Below are 18,698 nucleotides of genomic sequence, written 5' to 3' on the forward strand. Positions count from 1 at the left end.
AATAATGAAACACAACAAAGAACAACAATAATGCAAAGTGGTGCTTTCTCTAGAGCTATCTGAAATACTAAAAATTTTGCAAGCAGCAAGTAAGATATTTTGAAATGCATTGTACAGATGCTGGAAAAATACTAATCCAGAAGTTCAAACTTGACTGGACTCCAAATTTCACCTAGAAGACTTTCATCAAAACTTACTTTTTATTTGTCACAGGCTATTACTGATACACTCACATTTCTGAGGTTAGAAGGAAACCAGTTTTTGACAGAAAGGCACACTTTACAAAATGCTGTGGCAAGTAAGGTCACAAAACTGTTGCTACAGGAGAGACTACAGTATTTTATATTTAACATTTCCAAAGCATAATCAATTGTTCTGTTACGTTTTAAAGAAGTAGCAACAACTACACTAGAAATCTACAGCACCAACGATTCTTAGCTTTTTTTGCTTGATCCTACATCACTAGTAGCAGCAACTATAACTGGTAGCCACTCAATTCTGCAATCATGCTTACACCCATTGTTTCCCCGGCCTTGTTCCCCACAGTGCAGAACGCAGTCCTAATGCAGGAAAAGTAATAATTCTTTTTCCATCCTGTAAAAAGCAGCAAGTACGGTTTGGGAAAAAAGAAACAGAAGATTGGTACTACTTTCAAATAGTTTCTCTCCTCAAGTGTCCAGTATTTAAAGGACAAGCTTAATTTTAGAGAGAGAATAAACTGACAATGAAACCTTTGCTCTTGAGAGAAATACAGTGAAAAGCAGTAGCTATCTCTGATGCCCAAAGTTTAAAAAAAATAAGTATCTCCCCACAAATAAGAAAAGATAAGAATCTCAAACCGTCTTCATAGCCAAACAAAATATACTTGAGAATTTATTTTCAGGAACACTTAAATTAGAGCAGGTTTTTCTGTTTATAAATGGAACTTGTTCTAATCCCTGCAAGTATAAATAATTATCTATTTCAGAGCACACTTTGTAATGGACTGTTTAATTTTAGAGACTGGGATTGCACCAAATTAAGTTATATATGTTCACCACATTAAGGACACGTCTGAAAATCTAAAAATGGGATGCAACATTAAAATCAGGTAACCAAACTAAATCGCTGAGGTACTAACAAAACAGGATTCCTAACAAGGACGTGAAAACACAACATGTTTTAAAATAACATCCTGTTCAAGGACAGGAACATCAGTCTAGTCTAGAACATGCCACTTCAGCAGAAGTCCTTAACAAACTCTGTTTGGTATCACTTACCTTGCTGGTTTCTGGACTATCAGGATCAAACTGAACTTGTTTAACAGCCAGTTCTCTTCCGGTATCAGCATCGTAACACAGATACACTCTGCCAAATGCACCTTGACCCAGCAGCTTACCAAGTCTCCAGTTAGTTGGAGCTCGTGGTGCTGAAAATATAAGTATGTTTTGGTTTTCAAATGAGCTTGTTATTCAGCTGATCGAGAAAACTGTAATACACAGAAAATAATTTTTAAAAGACTACGTTTCTCAGCAGCAGAGAATGTGTCTCCTAAACCTCCCCATATAAGTTACAAAGATCAATAAAACTTCCTGTAAGATAGAGATTATGAACTACTTATATTTATTCACAAGATAATTTGTGGTAGAGATACATACTTAAAACAATTAGCAACAGCTAATCTGAAAAACAGAAAAAGCATGTTAAGCAAACTTAGTAAAATTAGAAAAAAATTAAAATAAATAGAGGCATGATTAAAATGTACCAGCTACTGAAGCCATCACAAAAACATATTTGCTCCTGAAATGCCACCACAGATATCAAATGGTACCACTTAAGGTCTACAATTTCTTAGAAAAATTGACTAACATCTGCAAAAATAAATAGTAATTGCAACCGACATAACCCTTCTTGGGTCTTCAAGAGCCTAACATATCAGAAGTATTTTTACAGTGTTTTGTTATCAGAGATGCAAACTCCACATGAAAAAAATCTACACAAAGCTTGGCACAGTAAAAAATGAAAAAACTAATAAGCATACATTCTTGACTTTTTCCCATTAGAGAGATTAAAAATATATTATTCAATTGCATGTCTTTTGATGACACACTTAGTTTTGACACTATATACATGAAAGGTAACAGAGTTTTACAGTGGAGTTCACAAAATGCCTTAACTTACAGCGACTGGGTGGGCTGATGTCCATGACTGACAAGGTAGGATTGTCTATGTCACTTCCCCTCCTCCTCATTCGGTTATCTTCATATTCCGGTGTAAAGACACTGCTTCCACTACTGGTGCTCAGTGAGTGATCAGTGGGACTGAAACTAACTGGTGATCGGAAGCTGTTCCCCTGAGTCCTTCTGGCTCTTGGAAAAGTTTTACGACCTTCAATAATATACAAAGAACACTAATGTTACATTACAAAAAAATACTGCAATGCAAAGTGTGTATGCAAGTGCTTTATGAATTCCACGAAATGTAGTTCAAATCTTCCACAGTGTATGATATGATGTAATGATCATGAAATTTACTGGTTTAACTCTCCACCTAGAACACCACATACATGCACTACAGATGTACATAAGGATTAGACTGAATCAAAAACTCATTTAGAGTGACTGAAATTGGGACCAGATTCTGGAACTGTTCTGAAATGTAATCAACCTGTCAGAAACCTGGAGGGCTGTGAGACGAGAAAGAACAATGCCCTGCCACTACTTTCACCGATCTATTAAGGTGTAAATACCAGATTTCTTACAAATAGGACAGTGAGAGATATGTTTACATTCCAGTGGTGCTCAGGCTGGCATCTTCATCCTGTAAACTAGTAAGAACTAAATGCAGAGAAAGACCTACACATGGAATCAACAGGAACACCACAAAAAATATAAAAAAACCCAAAACAAAACACAAACTGCATAATCCAGTGATGGCTGCAGCATTACAATAATAATAATAATTTTTTAAAAAGGGGCATTGATTCTCAAAAATGTTAATTATAACCAGATGACTAACACAATTCATATTAATATTTAGGCAACATGAACATTTTTAGGTCAGCATAAAACTGAAGAAGTTTCATCCTACAGAACTCATAGAAATAGCTGAAGAAATCTCTGATTCATTAGGTACTACACTGGAGAAGGAATTCCCAGAGGACTGAAGAAAGATTAAAGTATGTTTTTGAACAAGTAGACTCAGGTTTATGTATTAGTCTGACCAATTTAAATTCCAAGAAAGATATGCAAACAAATTATTAAGCAGTTTTATAAACCACTAAGAGGCCAATACAGTAATAAACCAGCCCTTGCTGGTTTGTCACATATAGCTAATCCAATTTCCCCATTTCATTGGGACATTCTCATAAAGTAATTAGCGAAGTGTTGCATAGACCAACTTACTACATAGGGTATGCCAAGACAGATTCAAAGCAGTTATCAGTGATTTCTCAAAGGGGAGGATAATTTAAGTGTACAACTACAGCAGTTTACCCTCAGTCCACTTCCAGACAATATTTTATTTGATGGTGTACATATGATGGAACATAATACACTGAAACATTGCAGAAGGTGTCAAGTTAAGTGTGGCTGTAAGTCCATTTAAAGATAAAAATCAAAATTCACAATGATCTAAGTTGGAGATGAATCAGAAATCAACAAGATGAAATTCAGTAAGGAAGTAAAAAATACATAAAGAACAATCAGATGCAAAAACCACAAAGTGTAAAATAATTGGTTGGCTAAAAGCCATGTAGAAAAGGATATAAGAACTATAAATAGACCCCAGATTGAACAACAGTCAGTATAGTGACTATGAAAAAATGTAAAGTGTCATTATGAAATGTATTAACATGACCGGACATACAAAGTTATGGTTATATCCTATGTTATACATAAAGTGGCCATGAGAAAAGCCTCAGCTAGAGTAGTCTATTGAGTTTTACCCACTACAAGAATGAAGAAGAAACTACAGAAAAAAAACCCATAAGGCTTGCAAAGGTGTCTGAGGCTTTAAGGCTTGAGACAAGAAAACCTTTTATCTCTGGAAGACAGGGCAGGCAGCTCAAGAGGACTATAAGGATCTCACGAGGTTATGCAGGGCAAAGATTAGAGAGGTGAAAGCCCAGCTAAAGCTCAGGCTGGCCACTACTGTAAAAGGTAACAAAAAAAGTTTTTACAAATACACTAGAAACAAAATGAGGGCCAAGGACAATCTCCATCCTTTACTGGATGTGGCGGGGAACATGGCCACAAAGAATGAGGAAAAGGCTGAGGTACTTAATGCTTTCTTTGCCTCAGCCTTTAACAGTAAGACCAGCTTCTCTCTGGGTACTCAGCCCCTGAGCTGGAAGACCGGGATGAGGAGGAGCAGAATGAAGTCCCCACAGACCAGGGGGAAACGGTCAGTGACCTGCTGCTCCACTTAGGCACACACAAGTCTGTGGGGTTGGATGGGGCCACCTGAGGGTACTGAGGGAGCTGGCAGAAGAGCTCGCCAAGCTGCTCTGCATTATTTATCAACAGTCCTGGCAAAGTGGGGAGGTCCCAGCAGGCTGGAGGTCAGCCAATGTGACACCCATCTACAAGAAGGGCAGGAAGAAGGATCTGGGGAATTACAGTCCTGTCAGCCTGACCTCAATGCTAAGCAACATTACGGACCAGATCAGCCTGAGCACCATCACGCAGCACAGACACAACAATCAGATGATCAGGCCCAGCCAGCACGGGTTTATGAAAGGCACGTCCTGCTTGATGAACCTGATCTCCTTCTATGACAAGATGACCCACCTAGTGGATGAAGGAAAGGCTGTGGATGTTGCCTACCTGGACCTTAGTAAAGCCTGTGACACCATCTCCCACAGCATCTCCTGGAGAAACTGGCTGCTCCTGGCTTGGGCGGGTGTGCTCTGTGCTGGGTTAAAGCTGGCTGGGCGGCCGAGCCCAGGGTGGTGGGGAATGGAGTCACATCCCGCTGGTGGCCGGGCACACGTGGTGCTGCCCAGGGCTCAGTACTGGGGCCAGTTCTGTTTCATATCTTTATTGATGATTTGGACGAGGGGACTGAGTGTACCCTCAGTCAGTTTGGAGATCACACCAAGACTGGTGGGGGGAGTGTTGATCTGCTTGAGGATAGGAAGGCTTTGCAGAAGGATCTGGACAGGCTGGATCAATGGGCTGAGGTCAACTGTATGAGGTTCAGCAAGGAGAAGTGCTGGGTCCCACACCGGGGTCACATCAACCCCGCACAACACTACAGGCTTGGGGAAGAGTGGCTGGAAAGCTGCCTGGTGGAAAAGGACCTGGGGGTGCTGGTTTACAGCCGGCTGAACATGAGCCAGCAGTGTGCCCAGGTGGCCAAGAAGGCCAACAGCATCCTGGCTTGTATCCGAAACAGTGTGGCCAGCAGGACCAGGGGAGCGATGGTCCCCCTGTACTGGGCACTGGTGAGGTCCCACCTCAAATCCTGTGTTCAGTTTTGGGTCCATCACTTCATGAGAGATATAGAGGTGCTGGAGTGTGCCCAGAGAAAAGCAACAAAACTGCTGAAGGGTCTAAACAACAGGTCTCATGAGGAGCAGCTGAGGGGAGTGGGGTCATTTGGTCCGGAGGACACTTGGGGGACCTTATTGCTCTCTACAGCTACCTGAAAAGGAGGCTTTATGCAGGTGGGGGTTGGTCTCTTCTCCCAACTAACAAGGGACAGGACAAGAGGAAATGGCCTCAGTTTACACCAGGGGAGGTTTATGTTGGATACTAGGAAAAAATTCTTCACCAAAAGGGTGGTCAAGCATTGGAACAGGCTGCCCAGGGAGGTGGTGGAATTGCCATCCCTGGAGGTATTTAGAAAACGCATAGATGCGGTGTTTAGGGACATGGTTTAGTGATGGACTTGGCAGTCCTGGGTTAATGGCTGGACTTGATGATCTCAAAGGTCTTTTCCAACCTTTGTGTGAGATGTAGCATTACATATGAGCAGTGACCAATTTTTCACTGTGTGAAAATGGAGTAACTAGTTACTAGTTTCGTTTGCAGGAAAATTATTGAAAAGACAGAGAAAGATAAGTTACAAGATAAGCTATCTTCAAAGGAAGTTACATAGAGAAAATTAGTATCTCTTCTCTTAAAGTCAATTTAGAGTTTATGTAAAAGTCAGTGTGACAAAGTTTTGCCTCTTCAATCTTGCCTTAGAGCAAGGAACTGGACCAGAGCTGCCTTGCAGTACTTCAATGTGTTTCTTCTGTGATTTCTGTAAACAGAATTCCATTTATTGCAGTGCTCATTCCATACTGCAAATGAAACCATCTGGTCTTTGGAGAAATTTTTTCTTAACACTTCTCAACTAGTGCATGACACACCCTCAACTCAGACAATCCTTCAGCTGCTCCTTTTTCCTTCCTTTGGAAATTTAACATGTTAAATTTCCAACAGTGTTATTACTGTCCAAATCAGTTTCATGGCCACATCGGCACGTGCTGTCTTGCATTCCGACAATTGATTTCACCAGCTTATTGTTAATTCTCAATTTAAACTACTGCTCTTCAATTATATTTATTCTTTTAATCTGAGAATCTGTTAATAGGAACTCCACTGTACTGGTGTTATTTTTTAAACAAAACAAATGACAAACTAACTGACATACCTACTCTGGATAGAAAAGGGTCACAAAGGTCAAAAGCTTATACTGGATGACTTGTGCATGGCCAGAGATAGAGAATATTTTCATAGCTGGTTATATGAGTCATGAATTCTGTAATCCATAACTTTACCAGAGGAAAGACTGCTCAACAGCTCTATCAAACACTGGAGTTTTAGCAAGTGAATTTGGGGAAAGAAGTTAAGCTCTCGATTTCTTCAATATTTTCATTCATTAAGATTTTACAATCTAAATTTTCTTCTTCACTTTTTAAGGAGAGAGAAACAGATTAATGAAGGAGAACTCTTACAGTACCCACACTTACCATCATTGTAGTCTTGCTGATGATATGAAATATGGTACCTTCGGGGATAAGTCCCACCCTTTCCAAATTTCTCAAATATTGGAATATCATACTCTACTAGAAAATAAAAAGATACATTTCAAAATTTAAAATGTGACAAAAGCATGTTAAATTAATTGTTTTGGTATTATAAACTTAAACATTGGGGAGCATATCAGAGGACACGCTTCAAGTTCAAGCGTCAGAGCAAAAACAGTTATAGAACAAAAGCCACAAATCTAACCACCCACAAACCTAAAATGACATTCAGCCAAAAGTTCCAAAGATGAAGAATTCAACAGCTCAAGTGGTTTGTAACAAATGTCAGAGGACTGCAGCATGCCTAATTACTCCAGTTTTAAAAATAGTTTCTAAAGGAAAACTGGCAGAAACTATTACAAAGATTAAAATTTAAAGATGCATAAATATGAAAGAATGGTGAATGAATCAACACAGCTTGAATTACTGAAACACACTAAACAGGTCCTCTTTTTAAAAATATTGAAGGAGAGAAGTATTCATAACGTAAAGGGAAAAGTCCCTCATGCATAAATAATTAGTTAGAAGATAAGGACATAAGATGGGAGTAAATGGTAAACAGTTCCAGAGGAATCTGGGCTACAACTCATACAGTTTAATTATGGATGAGTTCTCTGGACAGAAGAAGGAATAGTAAAGTAACAAAATAATTTTGAGAAATAAAGCCAATAGAAGAATTACAGAAAGCCATTAACAGTCTGCATGACTGGATAATAAAATGGCAGATGAAATTCCATATAGGCTAGTGTAAAGTTTTGTGATGGAGAGTCCCAATAAAGCAGCAGCTGAACTCTCTGTATTGGCCAAGAAGCAAATTAAATGGTATAAATCATTACAATATACTAAATAAAGTTTTAGTCTATTCCACTTCAAAAGATTTAATAAAACTGGAAAAGATTTAGTAATACAGAGATGATCAAAGATACAAAATTACTTTTCCATAAGGAATGGAGGCCTCTATAGACTAGGAAAGCAACAGCTCAAAGGGAAACTAGTCTATTAAAAAACCCAAAACAACAAACAACAAAAAACCCCCACACAAACCAAAAACTCACAAGAGAGCACACTTCTTTATAAAACACAATAAATTGCACAACTTCTTGTCACAACATACTGTTGATACCGAAAAATTTTATAGAAGTTGAAATAGGGACTGGAAAAACGTGTGGAATTAAAAAAAAAAAGAATCCACCAAATCAAAGAAAAGCATCTTGAATTTGCAGAACCCATAAGCTATACATGACTAGCAATATATTCCGAGGAAAGAATAGGGCACACTGCTCTACAGAAGCCTGATACTGGTTGTGGCAGGAGGAAAGACTAGGCCAGCTGGATGTTTTTCTTTCTTCTGACTTTATATACTACTCTGGTTTTGTTACACATCAAATGTCATCTGGATAAACCTTCATAAACCAAAGTAATAGAAGCTTTAAAGTATATAACAGACTAAGGTCCACAAAACACCTTGGATTCACTGGAAGCTAATTATTGTACAACAGCAAAATTCTGTAGGGAGCTATGTCCATGAGAGATGTTTCAGAGCACTTTCAAGGTTACCCATTGCACTTTGTATCCTGAACCACACACAGCAACTTGGATTCAAGCCAGAGTATCATATGAAAACAGTAGTACGATTAATTTATAGGCACAGTACACTTCTCCTTCATCCTTTCACTTTGCAGTATTTTCTATTACAGAAGTCATGAGCACTTCAAAGAGATCCTCATTTCACACAGGAGAAAATAAAGGCTCCATGTATTGGTTTTGGCTGGGATAGAGTTAACTTTTTTCACAGTAGTTTGTATGGTGCTTTGTTTTAGATTCCTGACCACAACAGTGTTGATAACATAGGGATATTTCAGTTATTGCTGAACCATGCTTATGCAGCATCAACGCTTTTTTGTTTCCCATATTGCCCTGCCAGTGAGTAGGTTGGGAGTGCACAAGAAGCTGGAAGGGACACAACTGGGACAGCTGATCCCAGCTGACCAAAGGGATATCCCATACCATATGAGGTTGTGCTCAGCAATAAAAGATGGGAGAAAGAAGGAGGAAGGGAGGACAGGATGATCAGAGTTACAGCAGTTGTCTTACCAGCTAACTGTTAGGTGCAATGAAGTCCTGCTTGTCTGGAAACTGCTAAACATCTGCCTCCTAATGGGAAGCAGTGAATTGGTTGCTTATTTTGCTTTGCTTCGTGTGCAGCTTTTTCTTTATCTATTAAACTGTCTTTATCTCAACTCATGAGTTTTCTCACTTTTACCCTTCCGATTCTCTTCCCCAGCCCACTGTGGCAGAGTGAGCAAGCAGCTGTGTAGTGCTCATCTGACAGCTGGGGTTAAACCACTACAAATATAAACCAAGGTTATGTGCCAGCTTGAGATGGATATTACTGTCCAGTTTAACAAACTATTGCATGCCCCTATCCACTGCATCATTTGTTCTTTTTAGAGAAGCAGGTAAGTTATACTATGCACACAAACAGTGGTGTTACACACGATAACCTAGAAGAAAACATTTGGAAGATATTATATGTCATTGTATCTTTTACTGTGTGCATTTGGATTTGATTTTGTTGCTTTGTTTTCTCCTACTGTATTAAGTTTGTGTAACACAATACCTCTCAACGTGAAACTCTATTCTAAGCACTATTACCTGCAAGAGGAAGAGTTCTGGAAAGCCAATGATTTTTGCCTACCTGAGAATTCCTGATGATTATCTGGATAGCTCTGTGCTCTTGGCATGCGAGTTTTGGGGTAGTTGTCTCTGGAAGTGTAAAAACATACAGCATCTAAAACCTGCTGTTAATCTAGTACTTAAAATATTCAATCTTACTGTCTCACAAATGCTTTGATGAAAAGTTACTGCTCTACAAGTTGCTGCACTGGTTTACAAATGTGGAACCCAATTTTGAAAATCGAATCTAACAGGTATCAATAACAGTCCAAAATCAGTAACGATGGAAAATCTTGCTTCTTGAGCTTAATGTAGTAAGAAAGCAACGGACTCTGTTAATGAGCGATGATATTAGTGAAAACATGAATTATCGCAAGTAAAGCCACAAAGGAGCACTATTAAGTTTAAAACCTTTACAGCTAAACACAAAGGTTTATAGACTGGCAAAATCTCTTATACAGACTACAAAAACTCTTGAGGGAATATAACCGAAGTTATGTAGAACCTTTTAACATCTCAAAATATCTCCTCTTCTCTCTATGAAAGTCATAGGATTAAGAGAGTAATTTTATTGAGTTATAGAATGATGAAGAATTTTTGGTTCTTATACGATCACACTGTTTCTTACCTACAGTTGGTATGTAACTCCCAGCCACCAAAAGGAATGGATGGGATTGCCAGTCAGAGCAACCGATTACAGTATATTTCCATAAACATACCAAAACAATGTCCTCCTTTTTCTGGTAAGGATTTCTCTAATGGGTAACAGAAGCTAAATGAAGACACAAAACCTACATCTTTGTAGGAAATATTTGAATGAAAAAAAAAAAAAAAAAGAAAAAAGGAAAACTAAGTAGAGGCGACAAATGAAGTAAACAAAAAATCTAAAGAAGTTTTGAAGAAGAAACATGAGTTGAATTAAGATTGCTTTGTTTCCCCTTCGACTCACCCCTACCCAACAAAAAAAATGGCAGTTTAGTAGAATTTCTATCTTACATAGCTAAATTAAACACTGTGTATGTATAACATAGCACATTTCAACTACAAAATACTTTTCACATCTATTGTTTTCTTGCTTATGAAATGAAGACTTGTTATTTAACTCAAAAATCTATGTTAGACCAAATGTATTTGTGTCCTCAAATCACATATTCTCAAATAAAATGATACTATGGAATACTATAGCTCTATTTGCCACAGGCAATGATTTACAAACTTTTACCTTTCTACCAATTAAATAAAATATTTAATTAGCAATATTATTTGTATAGCAGTTCCAAATAAAATAGTAGCCGATCTGTGCAACGTAAGACCCAAGGTTATTTGCCTGACCAACCATAAGCCAAACAGGAGTATGTTCTGTTTGGCTTACCTGGTCGCTGAAAAAATGCAGACAGTGACTTTCTCAAAACACATCAATCTCCTAACAGGTCAATCAAAACAGATCTCCAGACCTACCACAGTACACACTGCCTCTCCTTAACTGACACATTTAAACAAAGAAAAATAAGTGGAAAACCTGCAATGGGAACAAAGGCAGAGGAACGGACAGTAATTGCAAAGAAAAGGAGGGGATTGTCTATTGAAGTCTTTAAATTATTCTACCCTCTTTCTTGAATTAGGTACCCTCTGTCTTAGAAAAGGGACACTTCATATAGCAGTACTTAAGAAGTGTGAATTTCACAGGGTGACTCACTGCCAAGGAATATACTTCACATATACGGAAGACTGGCAAAATGTAGTAAAAAATCTTCGGTACTTTTTGTAGGATCTGAAGTCTAAATTTTTGTGTTTTAAATACAAATTTAAAAAAAAGCATGCTACTTTTTCTGTGCATTAGTAAGCAATTAAGCTTCAATAAGCTTTTATAAATGTTCCATAACATACAGAGGAATTTCTGGAAGAAGTTCAGTAATAGCTGTTTATTATATGTTACAACTGATACATTATGCAATCTAATAAAGATAAATAATGAATGTAAGTAATTTTTACCCATCTAAGGGGCTGTCAAGTGAGGGACAGCTTCCTGAGCCAGAGTTTTCAGGACTGCTTAAGGACAATGGATCCAGCATCTAACAAATAACAAACACAGAAAGACAACAGAAGTTCAAGGGTTGGTTTTTCTTTCGGGTTTTTCTTGTGTTTGATCTTTAAATACTTTAAAGGTTTCTGCTTTGAAACACCTAAGAAAAAAACCAAACAAACTAACCAGAAATATTAATTACTAGAGAAAAAGCTGCCATAGTTAAACTTGCATTGCATTCTGTAGTCCTGGAAGGACTATCATTTTTCTTGGCATCTAACTAGAATATAGTTAAGGTATTTCATTCTCTACCATGCTTTGTACATAGCAAGTTGTACTGCTACATTCTTCCTGTATATACCATATTTGCATGAGTAGCTTAACAGAATAATAAAAATAAGGCCTCTAACAGATAAAAAACCAAAGTGATTTTGTTGTCATCACCAAAAAAAAAAAAATAAAATCTCAAACATGACCCAGATTGTGATGAATACAAACTACATAATTTTTGTAGTGGCTTAAGTTTGGACAACTAGCAGCCACAGAAAACAGCTGAAATCAAATACTATAAAAAGCTTTTAAACATTTATGACTGACTATCTAGGCCAGTTCTGTTACATAATGAAAACCATCATCAACATTTTCTCTTGTTTCTTGAGCTTTAATCCAGAGAAAAAGAAATGGATTGATAATCAAGAGCATCCTCTTGATTACCAGCTACATCTATTGGCTGATACTGGTTTTGTTTACCTCACACTACCACCCTTTAAGTCCTTATTTAATGACTGCCAAACATCACTTGCTTCTTTTTTGTAGTAAAGCAATCTGAAATGTTTTACAGATATATTTTTCAGAAATTTAAATTTTTAATTACTGAATGTAACAATTTTACCAGCCTGCCTCTCAAAAACAGAGTGGAAAGTTCATCTGTTGTCTTTAAAATTAGCTCCTTCCTAAAATAAAGTTTGCTTTGGTGTATTATACAACATCTACTATTTTCTATGAATTGGACACCAGTCTTCTGCTGTAAATTAAGTAGCTACCTCTCCCATTTTTATAGTGTGTGCTGCAGCCTAAAGGTCCTTAGCACACACTTTACCAAGCACCAATCAAGGACTTATTTAAAAAAATAGTGTCCAGAAAGTGAGTTTGCACTCTGCAAACTCAAGACACTTATATGAACTCAGTATCAGGAAGGACAACATTTACCATAGGTTCAGTAATTATATTATTCTTTTCTCATGCGGAACAGTGGGTCCCGAAAGGCAAAAAAGCCCGTATGCTGCTGTATTAATTACCTCTATAACATACGGCTGTATGTATATATAACCATAACAGTATGGTCCAACTGGCAGACCATGGCCCACTTCTATCCAACCCATCATCTCTTCTGGAAAGTGTGGGGTCTGCTGTCAGAATGTGAATAGCTGTGCTCAGGTAGATCAACAAAGGGAGCAGAGCAGAGCAAAGCCTTCCACTTCTAAGTTCCCTTCTTGTCTTTGTGAGGCAGCTGTGATAGATACAGGCAGCATGGTCAACGCTTGCCAAGGTGATGCAGCAACTTAGGGAGGATGGACCAAACAAAGGCTGGAAGTTCCCAACAAGCAAATCTGGCCCTTGAGGCTGATGAGACTGAACTAATCTGGCTTCCTATGAAAGCAGAATTCCTGCATTTAAACTCTGCTGACAGCTTACACAGCAACGTGTACATGACAGGTTACATGTTTCTTCACTACTCTGGAGTGTATACTCCCAACACCCTGGGTCTCAGAGATCATCATCTGTCTGTCTGACTGGTCAGTGACCAAAAATTACTTCACCCAGGGTAAAAGTAATCATTTCACTGAATGAATCCAGGCCTGGGCTGGATCTGACCATGTGGCTATGATAATGAATAGCACCTTGGTCTGGAAATTAGGAGATTCAGCCTCTATTCCCAGCTCAGTCATAAAAATTGTGCAACAAATTGCACAATCTCTTTGCCTCTATTTTTATTCTATCATCTGTCTCTCATTTAATCGGCTCATAAAAACCACTGCCTCTTGCCATTTGTGAATACAGTGCCAATGTCAACAAGAACTTGAAGTGATTCGGGCACGCAACATTATTTTTTTTTCCTCCTTAAAATATCTCTTTCTCCATTGTCAATTCTGCAAGCCATTACATTCCTCTATCTTTTCTGGCTGTTTTTAAGGGCAATTTTGATATTCAGAGAGCAGGATTTTTATTCACGCTAAGTGTGCTGATGTCCCACACCAATAACATAGTTGAATAAATAGAACAAAACAGCATACACTTGTGATCCTCACACAAAAATGTGACCATAGTATTCCAGAGCTTATTTATATCAGGCCTACCACCATTCCCTTGCCTCCACACCAACACAGTATCAACTGAGTCCAAGTAATTCTGACAGATCCAAACACTTCTTTAAAATCTCCTTTAATTTCCTGGGAAAGTTGTAAAACTAGTCTTGCTTACATATCCTTCTCATTAAAATAAAGGGGGTTGTGCCTTCTAATGTAGACAACTCTTGCTGTAAGTTATATCTATCACTACCTCACTCAACTATTATGGAAATTAAGAATATTATCCTTCTCCTTGTAGCAACATATTTAAATAATTAAAAGACTTACAGAGAAGAAACAGGTTCTACAAGACTAAACAACCATGATTATTTTAACCTCTCACAGATCATGTTTTCTAGGGTTGTCATCGTTTTTTAGCTGTTCTTTCTAATGATGCCATATCCTTCTTGAACAGCAGTATTTCATAAATCAACATAAGAAAAACTTTAATTTTAATAAATCACACACGTACCTGATCCATACTTTCTGGAATGAATTCACCCTCACTGTTGATACTGGTAAAGGACCCATTTCGGGCCACCTGATGCAGCTCATCTGGAATGTATCCTGGGGGAGGTGAACTCCTGTCACGAGTATTAGAACCTTTTGAAAGAAAAGGGCCAGTAAGGGTCTCTTCACTAACTCAGAATACAGGAGCTTTTTTCAAATGCTTCATAGGCATTGAGCCTGCCTGGACCACTTCTTGTTTTAGAAATTTCCCAAAAGCCTATGCAATACAAGATGTCTGTGTAGCATTTAAGATCTGTAATCCAGTAATTATAAAAAATTTCGGGCAGGGTTGCCTCAATGGCATTAAAAAGAATTTTCATTATATATGAACAGAAATATAATTTGTCTGCACATCTAGCTGAGCAAATTTCTTCTTTTGAAACAAAATAAAAATCCAAACCCTTCCACCCATGTCAACTAATCCTTTACAACTCTTGAGAACTTCAGTTTTTCTTTGTAACCATTATAAGAACACAAATAACATCTGTTTATAAAAAATGCATAATACATCAATTAATAGTCTGAATTATTCATTAAACTCTAATTTCATATAATTCTGGAAGTTAACATCACACCAACTTTAAAACATGAATAAGCAAAAAAGGTTTTATCAATGCCAAAGTAAGTATCTTAAACAAATGTTCTCACGTTAAGATTAAAAAATGTATGGGAGTCCTAAACTGAGCAAGGAAATGCATTGCCATATACACAGATTTTTCAGTAACCTATTCCTGTATAGGAAAACAAGGGGGAGTAATAACATCAACTTTTTAGGATACCTGTCAGTTACCTCAGGTAATTCTACACAGATTTATTTACTTGTGATTTGTTTGTTCAACTTCCTGTATTAAATATGTTTAAATCACCTTTGACTTAAAATTCAAAATCCATTCCCTCAAGTGCAAACTCTATAGTAAAGTCATTGATGAGTAAGAGAAATCCAAATAGTTTGTGTTGAGATCAAAATCTTAATGAAGAGAGTATTACAACAGAAAAGTTTTTTACAATTAAATCTATTGAAATGTGCAGCTTACCTATTACAGACAGTCGCCTTTTTCTGTCTGTCACACCAAATACTGTATTATCTAAATCTTCCAGTGAGGGCAAGGGCTCCACGTTATTTACACTGGCTGACTGAAAACGCATACATATTACAAACTGCAGTTATTACCTTATACTCCTGACAATGAAAATGCTTTGCAAATTTTATAGGCTTTGCGCAGCACATGCCTTTTTTCAAACAGTCGAAAAGAAGCTTGCTAATTGATATAAAAACTAATGTATTTTAGTAGCTCATTCTTTATATTTTAAAATAATTTCCAGTATGTACTAGTACACAAATCCTATCGATGTTATGGCCGTGATACAAAAATAACTCAATATTTAACCTATAGTCCATTGCTACTATTTGCTACAACAAACATTTAACTTGCCACAGAGGAGCATCACCAAGACATGACTTAAAAGAACAGTTTCAAATAACTACAGTTACTTAAATTCTATGCGCTTGTCAAATATGTATCACATCATCATCCTGATGATGGACATTAATGGAACAGTTTTCTACATTAATGGAACAGTTATGGAACAGTTTTCTACCACTGTAAGAAAGGCAAACAAAGACAGGAATGGAATCTAGGAAAAAGTTAAAACTGACTCAATACAAAATGCTAAAAGATGCTTAAAGTGAACTGAAGAAACAAATAGTAATATTTTCAATTGGAAAAATGAATATCTAAGAAAAGATACATATTATACTTCAATATGAAAACTGAGGGGAAAAAAAGACATTTAGCATGTCAGCTCATACCTGTGTATTTCCATGTATTACAAGCAAAATCTTGAGGCTCTTCATATGAACACTACGGTCAAGCAGTTCAACAGCTTTGTCCAGGTCATCCTGTGTGGTTAATGGAATTACAAGCTACAAAAAAAAAAAAGGAAGGGGGGGGGAGAAATAGTTAAAAAAGATGTCTTAAACAGGATATGAGAAAGAAATGAGGAAGTAAAACACAGAGAAACAAACAAAGTAATGCTATCTTTCCTTTCATTCTGTACAACTTGAAAATAAAATTTATTAAACAATGCTCAAGTCAGCACCAAAATACCTGAAGTTCAACCTTAACTTCCTTCAGATGCCATCAATAGGTACAGCATGGTGGAACAAGTCTTCACAACGAAGGAGCAACCATTTTACCTATGTACAACTTATTATCTTACAAGTTTCAGAAAAACATATGCAATCGTCAATTTATTTGCCATCACCTGAATTAAAGCAAGTCTATAACAGAAATAAAAAGAAGCCCTACTTTATACAGCATAAAGCACATTTTTGTATCTTACCATATGTTTGAAGTTGCATCACTAAATTTTTCCATTAGAAACAGAATTTGTTAAGGAAGTATATCAGGACTGATGTTATCCACATGGAACAACTGTAGTCCTCACTAGAATCTTAACTGGATCTAATTAATTAGAATTAACTTGGCATACATGTATTTTTGGAACAGAAAATGTTAATGCCATTAAAGTACACTTGAGATCAGAGTTCTGTAATGATTAAAATTGGGCTTATGTTTCAGGGTTGTAAATTACAACTTCTACTTACAACAAAGGAACCACACAATATAGTTTTTTTTTAAAATCTACTGTACTTGTAAACAGATTCAGGCAGTGATGCTCAAATACAACATCAATTGAAATACAGTACTTTTATACAAAAAGAAATGGGAATGAGGGAGGATGGTCTTGATAACAAATGAGCATACTCTTCTTTTTAAGTTGCAGTTTCAATGCTAATGACACAGGTTATTACCATCACATTTCTGAAAGGTGGTTTGCCAACTAGTGCAGAAGTTGACAAGCAGAAAACTTGTTCAGTGCCTAAAAATCACAGGAAGGAGCTGGGGCTAAAGCATCATGAACAGCTATTTCTTCTGACCTTCCTAATCTCTAAAAGCCTTCTGTTGGAATTATTCATTTTGAGGATCAGTTTCACAGAAGTGCCTGGCAAGGTAGCCAGTAACCAACAAACAGCAATTACAGACATTTTCTTCTGCAAAGATGCAGATTAGATACAGCAATTATGTTGTGCATAACAAAGCACACGAATAACTCTCTATGCATTTTGCTGACCTAAGGCAAAAATCAGAAGTAACTGCCAAGAATGCATCCTGCATCTGCAAATATACTTCCTATTAATAATTCCATCTCTACTTCTAAAGGAAAGCTGGAAGTAATATTGATCAAGCATAAGTGGCTTGACAGCACTAGCACTGTTCCCAAGAAAACCTTGTGAATGAGCCACTTTAAGATAAGCAACAGTTAAGCCTAGCTCTCCAATCTAAACATTACTAAATGCAGCATTCTAGCTATTACTTAACAAGACTAATCCTTAAAGAAAAAAAAAAGTGTACAAGAAAGGATAAATGTTATTTCAAATTTAAACACAACAAAGCTCAGAGTCAAAGTCAAAAAGACTTTGGCAAAGTCACGCAACAGGACTGTGGCAGAGCGGAATCATTCCCAATCAAGTCTGAGACATAATTCATTAAGATGTGACTCTTCTCGTAAAACATTTAATGGATCTCCTGCCTATCCTGATTTAGACAAGCCACATGTAGTTGAGAACACACACAGTAGAAACTTGGGGTTTTGTCACAGGAGTAAGTTTTGTCATAGGGAGTGGTTCTCACTGCTTATAGGAGTAAATTTCAGCCTTAAAATAATCAATGATCAAGTTACCAATAATTTAGAAAATACGGAATATTACCTCATTATTGCTGTAATGTAAATCCATAGTCTGTCCAAAAGCAACTTTAGCTTTGGCTGCAAGATCTTCAAGTTTAACAGGCCTTGGTAATTGCAGGATCCTGAAACACAATTTAAGTTAAAGAATTTTTGTCCATTAGTGATGAAAATCTGGCAAGTCATTACTTAGGAACTGTCTTAGAACTAAATTTATTACTAAAAAGACCATAAGAGGCTATGATTTATTCACTGTCCTCCGTATTTTTAGTTATTAAAAAAGAAAAGCAGTGAAAAGGTTTTAATGGATAATCACGTGTAAAATTAGATTTCATTATGACTATTTTACTTGCTTGCTTATATTCATGCTTTGCATGCCTCTATTTCAGAGGCAAAT

General features: G+C 37.1%; 1 protein-coding gene across 5 annotated transcripts in view; it reads right to left on the bottom strand.

Moving 5' to 3' along the window:
• The window catches only part of MAP3K2 (mitogen-activated protein kinase kinase kinase 2), a 56,485-nt gene that overhangs the window by 11,784 nt on the left and 26,003 nt on the right, over positions 1-18,698 (bottom strand). For 2 of the 5 annotated variants that reach the window (XM_037397142.1, XM_037397143.1), the window contains exons 5-14: positions 18,327-18,426; positions 16,365-16,478; positions 15,589-15,688; positions 14,517-14,647; positions 11,666-11,745; positions 9,696-9,763; positions 6,941-7,036; positions 2,161-2,367; positions 1,260-1,408; positions 517-594 (exon numbers count right to left, since the gene is read on the bottom strand). In XM_037397142.1, the coding sequence (XP_037253039.1) occupies positions 517-594; positions 1,260-1,408; positions 2,161-2,367; positions 6,941-7,036; positions 9,696-9,763; positions 11,666-11,745; positions 14,517-14,647; positions 15,589-15,688; positions 16,365-16,478; positions 18,327-18,426 (1,123 nt within the window). The remainder of the gene's footprint in view (positions 1-516; positions 595-1,259; positions 1,409-2,160; positions 2,368-6,940; positions 7,037-9,695; positions 9,764-11,665; positions 11,746-14,516; positions 14,648-15,588; positions 15,689-16,364; positions 16,479-18,326; positions 18,427-18,698) is intronic. The other 3 variants (XM_037397144.1, XM_037397146.1, XM_037397145.1) reach the window with 3 other exon arrangements.

This window comes from Falco rusticolus, chromosome 8, assembly GCF_015220075.1.
Source record: "Falco rusticolus isolate bFalRus1 chromosome 8, bFalRus1.pri, whole genome shotgun sequence".
In the NCBI taxonomy this organism is placed as follows: Eukaryota; Metazoa; Chordata; class Aves; order Falconiformes; family Falconidae; genus Falco; species Falco rusticolus.